Source organism: Xenopus laevis, chromosome 4S (assembly GCF_017654675.1).
Source record: "Xenopus laevis strain J_2021 chromosome 4S, Xenopus_laevis_v10.1, whole genome shotgun sequence".
Lineage (NCBI taxonomy): Eukaryota > Metazoa > Chordata > Amphibia > Anura > Pipidae > Xenopus > Xenopus laevis.
The window spans coordinates 79,722,123-79,732,809 of NC_054378.1; the positions used below are offsets into that span (position 1 = coordinate 79,722,123).

The window sequence follows — 10,687 nt, forward strand, 5'->3', positions numbered from 1 at the left end:
GACATGCTGAATTGGACGCGGACGCACCCAAATTTGATGCTCCTTTGGTCCTTGCAAAAATTCGGGTTTTACACTTGTCCCTGGGCCAAAAAAGGTTGGGGACTGTTGCACTAGAGTTTTTTCCCTCCAAACCCAGTGGGCTGAATATGAGAATATTATTATGAGAAGGGTCAGGAGAGGCACTAGCCATGACTAAATAGGACATGTATGGAGTAAGGCCTGGGAAGCAAGGTGGCTGCTGATATTGGACACTAGACTAGTAAAGTTTACAGTGTGTGAGAGAGACAAGTCTGGGCTATTACTGGTGCCTTACAGGACTATAATGTATATATTTAGCCCCACTGGTTATAGAAGCTGCAACATGTTGTTCACCTGATGTTACTGGATTGCAATGGCCTCCAGGAATGATGGGAAGTGTCATTAAAGGAGACCAATGGCATGGGCGCTAAACACGCATAACTCACCGAGGTGCAGGGTCAGGTTGATGGAGTTGGGGTACTGGATCCCGGCCAGCATAGTCTGGCTCTGCCACCACGTGATTTCCGCCTGGTTGTTATAGTCAGTCAGGTAGTCGGCGCCGTGTTGCAGGTGAAAGTTGTTGGCGTCGCAGGTGTGGCACGACTTGGTTACGCCGGTGACTCCGGTCTGCACGCAGTACTCCTCCGGGGGAGAGCCGCACGTGTTGGTGGCTACAACTGTCACGTTAAACGCCGCATTCACAAACTCGGGCATGCAGCGCTGGGGTCTCCCTTCCTCATAACATTCATCCATTGCGGCCCGCACTGTCCCGAGCAGTAGCAGCATCACGGCCACCACCGGGGCCCGCATCCTCCAGCACATAAGGGCTCGGCCGCTCCCTCCTCCTGGAGCCGACTTGGAACTTCCCGACTGAAGGTCAGAGATGGGAGGGTCGCGCCTTACTCCGCGGGAGGGGAGGGCTATTCCTGGGTGTGGGAGCTGGAGATCCCCCAAAGCAAAGTTTGAAGGCGTCGGTAAGTGTTCAGCCTATTGCACATGCGGAGAAGTCACTTGCGATCAATCCGGGCTGCCTCCTTGGCCGTGTCGCGTCTCACTTGGATCCCTTGTTGCCGTCACTCGTCCCCTGGAAGTTTTGTTCCCTGCGCAGCTGCTGGAGCGGGACACTTCTCACAGCGGATCCTTCTGGGGCACAGGGATATTGCCTAATAGTGCGGGGCGGAATCAGGTTCCGGTAGGGGGGACTCAATCCTAATACTTGTTCCCTGTTCCTACTGGGCATGAGGGGCCGGCCGAGGGCTCGGGGTGGGAGTACGCAAGGCATGGTGGGGAAGAGATGCAAATGAGACGCTCACATTAAATCCTTCCTCCTCCTCCTCGTACTTTCCGTCACTCGCAATGAGACGGCGACTGGAAAAGTGCAGCTCCCGGAATTCTTTTCACACGGACTTTTTCTTGTTGGAAGAGCGAAAGTGTAATTGTGCCGGGAGGCCGGGGTGCGAGTGGCTTGTACTAGGGCGCAGGCTCACTTGGCTGTTTATGGGGGGCTACAAGAAGACTGGCCTTGCGCAGGGATACAGGCGGAAAGCAAACTGTGAATTATCAATTTATTGGCAGATTATTAGTCAGACAATGGACCGGCGGAGGGTCTTTATTAACAAGCCTTGTTTAATTCGGTTTCAAACCAAAGTGGCGCCGGCACAATACACTAATGCCACAGCAACACATTATTGGGGCTCATTTATCAACACGGGGCAAATTTGCCCATAGCAACCAATCAGTGATTCGCATTTTGAAGCCAGCGGCAAGTAGAACAATGAATGCAGCAATTTGATTGGATGCCACGGGCTACTGCCCATGTGCAAATTTGCCCAGCGTTGATCAATGACCCCTATTGTCTTTATATTGCATATCAGCTCTGGAACACTGGATTCTCTTTTGCAGTTAACACCTTTTGGGGAACAACATAATAGGCCCACATTTGGGTTTTGTAATCCTTTCTGAACCAATTGATATATCCCAAAATTGACTGCTAGGTAGTAGTTAATATATAGATCTAATATATAGGTATTGTAGCCCCAGATATTCCCTAGCAGAGGGAGCTGGATTATTAAAAGATATTATGGGAGTTTTGCTCTTTGACTGTTATAATTGCTTTTATGAAGTGGCATTTTTCCTTGGATTACTACTGGGGAGTTATATAAACCATAGAAGCATTTAGACAAAATAGCATTTTTATTTGATTACTTTTACTGGTATAGTAAGCGGTCGGCTTTTCCATGTGGCTATAGATGATTTCAATTTCCTATATCTTGATACAAATTGTTTAGTATTAGAATTAATTTGTTTTACCAGATATTGAGAGGCAGTTACTCCTTGAAGGTAGGCATCTGTCAAATCCTTGGGTTAAAAGTATCTAGAGAGATGCAATTAATGCACAGATCGGCTTATTTAGGTAAATAAGAAAATAACTTTTAATATAGGGGGAGTCTAGTCCACACAGGGCAACCGAAGCTCCAGGACTTTGCCACATTTCCCAAGGCACTTTAAGGTAATTACTCAAAAACAATATCCCGGAAGCTACTAAATATAAAAGTAAAAAAACATTTTATCAAGTAAACATAATAAAAAAAAAATTATACATACTGACCCTCCAATAATCCCTCCTACGCGTTTCGTACCCTCACGTATTTAGTCATAAGTGCCTTTTATGACTAACTATCGGAGGGTACGAAATGCATAGAGTGGATTATTGGAGGGTCAGTATGTACCATTTTTTTTTTTATTATGTTTACTTAATCAAATATTTTTTGACTTTTATATTTTGTAGCTTCCAGGATATTGTTTTTGAGTAATTATTTACATAGGAACTCAGACAACTCTGTTTACAAACTTCCCAATGATTCCAGTGGAAGCAGTACAGTTATGAATCACAGGCCTGAAAGGGCCAGAACTTAACTAGTGGCACATGGAAGATTTGTCAATCGCAATGACAATGACGCGGCTGCAGATGACAAATCTCTCAAATGCCTCTCCATTGCTGGTAATTGAAATTTCTGGCAGTATGTCCAACATACCGATCACCTGTAATTAATCTAGTGATATGTCGTAGGCACTGTCAGCGATTTGAATTACCGGCAATGGAGAGGACAAATCTTACCGAAATATCGAGCGACAAATCTTCCTTTGTGCCACTACCCTTAAAGGACCAATAACATCAAAAAAATTGAAAAAAAATGTGTTAGTATACATTGAAAAAAAAAACAACACCAAGACAAATTAAACTTGCAGAAACAATGCTTCCACTCCTATTCAGAAAAGGCGACAGGGAGATGATCCATCATGCGGCGCTGGATTTCTCCTCCCTGGCTATCTGCCATATTCTACTGACAGCATCTGAAGGAGCGTGGTCCTTGGTAAGAAACAGGCAGCCAACCAGATGTCTAGGATACAAGGGTAGACGGAACCATGGGGTAAAGCCGTGTGCCACTACTGTTCCTGAGCACTGGGCCAGTGGAAGTGTTGGGTGGCAAGGACTGCACCAGTGCTGTTAGCGCTTCTCTGCTCCTGGTTCCCCTCACGTATAGGGGAATACTCGAAAGCAAAGAGAATGCAGCCCGTGCCGAACCCAACTTTTGCTCCAAAATGTTCTTATGGTTAAAGAGGCAGCGAGTCTTTTTCACTACCGGCTCCTCTCCTCTCTCGTCCTGCTCTTCCAGGTCCAGGCAGGACAACCAGCTGAACGTCAATGAGCTCACTCCTTCCAGCCATGCCAGTTCATCCCGACACTCCAGTATTAGTTTTAGTGCCACAGCCGGCTGCAGGCAAGTCCGAGCATCAGCCAGCACCAGGAGAGTAACGCTCTCACGAAAATAGCCATGAGCAGCTGCAGGTACAACGGTCATGCGACCCCTCAGCAACTAGAGTCACAGTCCTTACAGCCGCTGTCTAGTGGCAGCGCTGCTCCGGAGATAGTGTTGTCCAAGTTCTAGCACAACTCCAACAGTCTGGCCCCATATGGCTCCGGTAATCGGTCAGATGGGCAGCAGAACAGTGGGTCTAAGTCCGGGAAGAATTCTTGCGAATCTGCACTGACCGGCAAGCAGAGCTCCGTGGAGAATGACACCTGAGTTCTGCAGTTCGCAGAGGCGGAGAACCGCTTGCTGCAGGAGGATGCCGGTTGTTCACCTTACAACACTTTTCCCCGTTCAGTTGGTTTAAGATAGTTTTCCAGAAATAAAGACTTTTTTCAATTACTTTCTATTTTCTATGTGTGACTGTTTTTCTAATATTGAAGTGTAAATTTTCATGTTCCTTCTAAAGCATCTCGGAGGGGGATCACCGACCCTGTAAACTGTTCTAAACTGATACATTAATTGATACATTTCTTATCATTGTCCCTACTGAGCAGAATCCCTGAGTTTTATTACAGCCAACTGTTATAATTGATACAATAGTTCCTTATACTCCAGAGATGCTGCTGAGAAATGTATCAACTAAATGTAGCAAAATTATAACCATTAAAGTCTGCACCTGAATTACTGACCTGACCGACTGAAACACCAGACACAGGAACATTAAACTTAGATTTTGGAAAAAAGGTAAAAATTAAAAACTGAAAAGCAATTAAAAAAAAGTAGTTATTTCTTGAGAATAATCTGAAAACAACTCAACTGAAAAAATGTCTGGAAGGTGAAAAACCCCTTTAAGCTGGCCATAGACGTGCAGATTTAAAATAAGTAGGAAAAATCAAATCGGACAATGTTGTGGCCATTAATTGACAGAGCAATCATACAAGAGTCATGCCAGACAAATCTAGGAAATACATGCAGAGATATTATCATTACTGGACAGAAACTTTCTTACCTGTCCAATTGATGACAGATTGGCATGTTATGAAAAATGTCAGGACACTTCACATACGGTGTGAAAATTGTGCAAATCTTCTTTTTGTATGACTTTATCTTGTGGGCAGCTTTAGAGAGTGTTATAGTCTATAGACCAACAGGTCTATCAGGAAGCATCTGTAAGAGATCTGTAACAGAACTGGAAATGAGGATTTCTTTTCATGATGTTCAGCATCAAAATATAGAAATTGTACTTTAGGGCAATGATACTCATAGTGATACCAGTCATTGTGTTGAACAACCAATTAATGACTCAGTGGGCTTCCTGTTCAAAACAGGGGTGAGAGATTTCCTAGGATTTGTGTGGTAAAAGCAATATACTGTATATGCCATTGCATAGATGTATGTTTTTGCTTTATTACAATCATTATTTCTATACACAACCCAACAGTTCCATATTTTTTCAAATGATTTGCAAGTTTGTTCAAGATGTGAACAGTGGGCTTGTTATTGTGTAAGGAGGAAAGGGATGCTTACTATAAGGCAGAAGGCCAACTATAAGTCTAGAATTTCTTTAAAGGAGAAGGAAAGATTAAAACTAAGTAAGCCTTATCAGAAAGGTCCATCTAAATATACCAGTAAACCCCCAAAGTAATGTTGCTCCGTGTCCCCTGTCAAAAGAAACACTGCATTTCTTTCCTTCTATTGTGTACACATGGGCTTCTGTATCAGACTTCCTGCCTTCAGCTTAAACCTCATTGCCCTGGGCAAGAGCATGCTCAGTTTGCTCCTCTTCCCTCCCCCCTCCCTTCTCTACTGTAATCTGAGCCCAGAGCAGGGAGAGACTCATGCAGGAAGTGATGTCACACCATGTTAGTACTGCAGCTCCTATCTTAAACAAACAGAGAGTTTCTAAGGATTTTTACTCAGGTATGGTAAAACATTCTACAGAATAAATATAGCATTCTTGCTTGCACTATTGCAGCTAATCTATTGGCAATAAAATGCCTCCGTAGCTTTCCTTCTCCTTTAAGCCTTTATGAGGCAAGATACAATAAGAAGTGTCAATTTAGTGTTTTCCTAGCAACACAGAACAGAAAGATTTGAATCTGCATTACTATGAGTCACAGCTGCAGGATGACAGATCAGCAGGGAGAGGGTCCGTCTGGCCTCCCTTTCTCTAACATAAACAATGCATGTTGCAGGATTTCTTAAATTTATGCAGACATAAGTTTTCTTCTTCAAAGAAAGTTTGTGATGTTAATATATGTCCTATGATCTGGTATAGCGTTACTAACACACACAGTTTAAATAGAGAAGCAACATGATGTGCAAACATAAACACAACTATCAATTGATACATATAATGTATAAAATACTGTAGTACACTGTCATTTGTGTATGCAGTTCATGTGGGCTGTGAGAACAATTCCGTCTGCACAGCTCTGGCTTTGTCAAATAGGCCCCAATAATTATCTTTCCTAAAGGTGGCCATACATGGGCAGATCTGCTTGTTTGGAGAAGTTGGCATACAAGTGTATCTTGCCCCAATATGCCCACCTTAAGTTGGGCTAATACGATCATGGGCGCTAGGGCCGAATGCTTGGGTCACAAGGCCTGGAATGCAGGCAGTGGGTGTGAGGATTGCATCAATAAAACCAATGCGGTCCTTGATCTTACTGGATTTTAAAGCCTGTCCAATTGACATCTGTCTTATTTTCGGCCATGTATCAGTTGAAGTCTGTCAGAGGGCCCTCTACACCGGCTAATAAGCTGCCTCTGACAGGGGCCCCTGACCGATATCTGGACAAAAGTCGGCCATATTCGGGCAGGTTTAATGTTCACATCGGATCAAGGATCCCATTGGCTTGTTGATGTTGTCCTTGCCCTGACAGACCCTATTCTGGTTGTTGTAATCCAATCGTTTGGACTATGTTAGTCTGGTATGACCCACCTTTGGTCACTGATGTGCAATAGTTTCTGGATGAAAACTGTTATTTTAAAATGTAATGGTACTGGAAAACAGAGGGGATATATGCAGTCAAGTGATGCTGTTTGGAAGAGGGAGATGTGCCCAACTTATTCACATGGTAGAAGAAAGTAGGGTTTACATGTCCTTTAAGCCAGTGATCCAAATGAGCAGATAGAAACAGACTTGTGGGGGAATGTACCTTCTCTCTCACTAGAACTACTTAAGGGTTGTTCTGTGTCAAGATGAAGAATTGTCCGAATGGATTTTCTATATATCCAGACCAACTGCCATTCCTCATCATCCTTTCAAAACTGCTGACGAGCATAGCTTTGTTGGAATGCAAATGCATAAATACGCAGTATGTATTGGAATTATATTAGCTGTTGGCAGCATTAAATTACAAGGAAAGAATAGTAATTGCTACCTCTTTTCCCCTGGTTGAATGAGCTGTTGGTTCTTGTAAACCTTCATTTGTTCCCTCACTAAGGCATCTGCCTGCCTTTGAAGCTTGGATAATGTCCCTAAAATGATGATTTATCATTTAACCACAAAAGCAAGTCTCCAGAATATAGTAACAGGAAGCACCAGCATAAGTATGATTATCACTGATTTTCTAGTCTACCACTTCAAGCCACTCTCCTGAAGTCACTAGGACTTATCAAATGCATATGTAAAACACTTTACATGCAGTGATCTGGTGCAATTGCTAAATAAAATGACTTCTTCCTTCAGTGATAACACCAATTTCTGCATGTAGCGATCCGCATATTAGTAAAGGGGAAGCAATTTAAGGTGATTTAGTTTTCCTGCAGGCAACACATCTCCTTGTGTGCCTCTAGGAAGAAGATAACTACTATTTATACTGAAAACTGTTTCCCTTTCAATTATAATTAGGCCTTGAAAGGCAATTACTTACATTAGAACTGTATATAAACTTAATTAGGGTAAGGGCACGAATGCAGATTCAGGGAGATTAGTCGCCCGGCGTAAAATTTCCTCTTCTTCAGGGTGACAATCTCCCTGAACTGCCTTCCTCTACCTTCCCGGAAAATTTGTCTTCATGCTTTTCATACAACTGACTATGTAATGAGGGACATATACTCACTTTTCCATTTCAGCAGCTAATGTATAAGAGGAGTCAAAAGCTGGGGCACTAACTAAAAAAACTTTCAAATGCAATCTAAAACCCCAAAAAAAACAAGTGGGCACCAAATTCCAATTTACACTAGACCAGGAATGCAATGGGAAATGCAGGGCTACCATCACTTAAGGAAATTCCTAGAATGTTACTCTGTGTTAGTTGTTTGTATTAAGGAAAGGACCATGGGAAAATGTATAATGTTATGCCAGGAACAAACAGAAGTCAGAGAAAACGGATTTGCTGTCTAATAATTGGGTAGGGGGTTCTCTCCCACTTCTCTTCTCATAGACATGCCCTGGCCTGACCTATACAGTGTGTAGGCTTCCCACATGCTCATCTGCTGTATTCAGTGAGCTCAATGATAATAATGCTAATGACTCCATACACCTGCAGTCCGCCCAGTAAATAAAAAGAAGCATTACAGACAAAAGAAAACCCCTCATTGTAAAAAGCAGATGAAAGCAGAAATTCTGGTTGGGTGGGGTCGGTGCTTCTTCTGTAGAGAGTTTGAACATCATACTATAGGAGGGTGGCTGAAATGGTTGTTGCGGAGTACTAAATCTGAAACTACTAATCTAACTGCTGTTAGTAAAATAATAAACTTTAGCTTCATTTTAGCTTAGACCAATAGCTCGGTTCCAATAGATGGGGCCAATTCCTAGCATTTTTACACCCATTGAGCTGAACACTGCCCGCAAAAAAATAGTCCTGGATGTATGAGGAATCAAGTGATACCCCATTGTTTGTTGAATAACAATTCAGAAGTGACCGTATGCAAAAATATTGAAAGTCATGTCTTAGTTGCATGCTTTTCTGAGCTGTATTTAATTCCAACTACAGTATATAACATATATAATAAATGTATAATATAAATCACAGGGATCACTTTGGGTTAAAGGTGGTAACAGAGAAGCTAAAGTGCAGATTTGCAATCAAAATACAAATTGTTAAGAAACAATGTTTCAGACATATTTGGGGATTCCTGATGCTGGAATTCTATTTAAAGGGGAAGTAAAGTTTAAAATAGAATAAGGCTAGAAATGCTGTATTTTATATACTAAACATAAACTTACTGCACCACAAGCCTAATCAAACATGTGATGTATGCTTTCAAAGTTGGCCACAGAGGGTCACAATACTGTAACTTTGATAAACATCTTTGCAAGACCAAGACTGTGCACATGCTCAGTGTGGGCTGGGCTGCTTAGGGATCATCAATTATCAAAACACAAGTCAAATAATATCTGCCAGAAGCTGATACAGCAAGACAATTAATTAATTAATAATCAGAATATGCAAACTGCGCTGGGTCCTGTGTTGTCCTGTAATCTAATGTGGATTTTATAGTCTTTGTATTGTTTAATACAAACTTTCTCCAACTCTGCAGAACCATTGGCTGCAGCAAAATAATCCTCCAAATAGAATCCAAGTTTATCTGTTCAAATCTGGCTCCATGATCTTTGTCCCTGCAGATGGAGTTGGAAACAGTAAAGAAGTTGTAAAGCAAAAATTAAATTAAATACAAATCTCTACACCGTTGCCGACTGTTCTGCGGGAAAAAAGCAAAGCTGCTTACATTCTGCATGGCTGGGAAGTAAGGATGGGCTCCCCCTGCTGTTCATAAGTATGATTGTTTCCCTGCTCAGCAGTTAGGGACCGTCTGATAATTCCTATCCACAGCAGTAAATGAAGGGAAAACTTCACTGCATACAGTCAGGTTTCATATGAAAATGGTACACATTTTTTAATTAAAGTATATCGGAGGTAGGTTTCTTTTTTATTAAAGAAAGTAAAATTTGGATTTTATTTTTTTGCCTTTATGTGCCCTTTAAATATTAATCCACAAGAGGTCAGTGTGCACTTCAAATCCTATTTGTCCAGTATAGCAGAGCCCCCCCCCCATAATTTCCATTGGATAGTGTTCAGTTTGCCTTCCTGCTTTTCCACCAGGGGACTTGCCAGTACTGCCCTGCTATAAAAGCCCAAAGATGCAAGCAAGTTTCAATAGTTGGAAATTACCCAACGAAATCATGTGGAAAATAAAGATGTTCCAAAATAAATGGAGACACAATAATGCATTTACAGGCTTGTCCAGTTTTTAAGTCTTCAAAAATTATGTATGTGTCAGATAATACCTCATCTAAGACAATGTTCTGCAATGTGTACAATGTTTTCACCTTTTTAAATTACAGTAAAACCCCCATTTTATGTTTTTCAGGGGACCAAAAAAAAATGGTGTAAAATCAGGGAAATGTATTATGCATAATATGTAGGTGGGACCACAAAACAACAATGTAAAATGAGGGAAAACTTAAAATCAGGGGATGTAAAATGGGGGTTCTACTGTATCTGGTAACTTATATAAGTCATAGGTTTAACACAGCTCCTCGGTTATAGTGAACCAGTATATTCAGGAGGTTCCAAGACAGAAGGTAAGTGCTATTGTAATGAACAGTTAGTTACCATGGACTAAACAGGCATTGACTTCTCACTGATCCCAAATTAGCCGATCTTTTTCTTATTTAGAAAACTGTATCTAAGTTTTTGGTTGGCATTATCATTTTTTGATAACGTGCAATCCGTATGATAGACACTTGCAAATCGCATCTGTCTCTACCCCTGACTGAATAAAGTTGGCTACTTCTGAAGTCGGCAGGTGATGGGCACATGTATGCTGCCAAAACTATGGCCTCACCAATAGATATATGGAGCACCTCCAAGCATCATTCGAGTCAGATCATGGGTGTGGTC

The 10,687-nt window shown here is 41.9% G+C and overlaps 1 protein-coding gene across 1 annotated transcript in view; it reads right to left on the bottom strand.

Moving 5' to 3' along the window:
* lamc1.S (laminin subunit gamma 1 S homeolog) overlaps positions 1–1,305 on the bottom strand; it is an 89,370-nt gene extending 88,065 nt beyond the window's left edge. The window contains exon 1 of the mRNA XM_018260970.2: positions 465–1,305. Coding sequence (XP_018116459.1) covers positions 465–840 — 376 coding nt within the window. The 5' untranslated portion in view covers positions 841–1,305. The remainder of the gene's footprint in view (positions 1–464) is intronic.
* Positions 1,306–10,687: the final 9,382 nt, after the last annotated feature.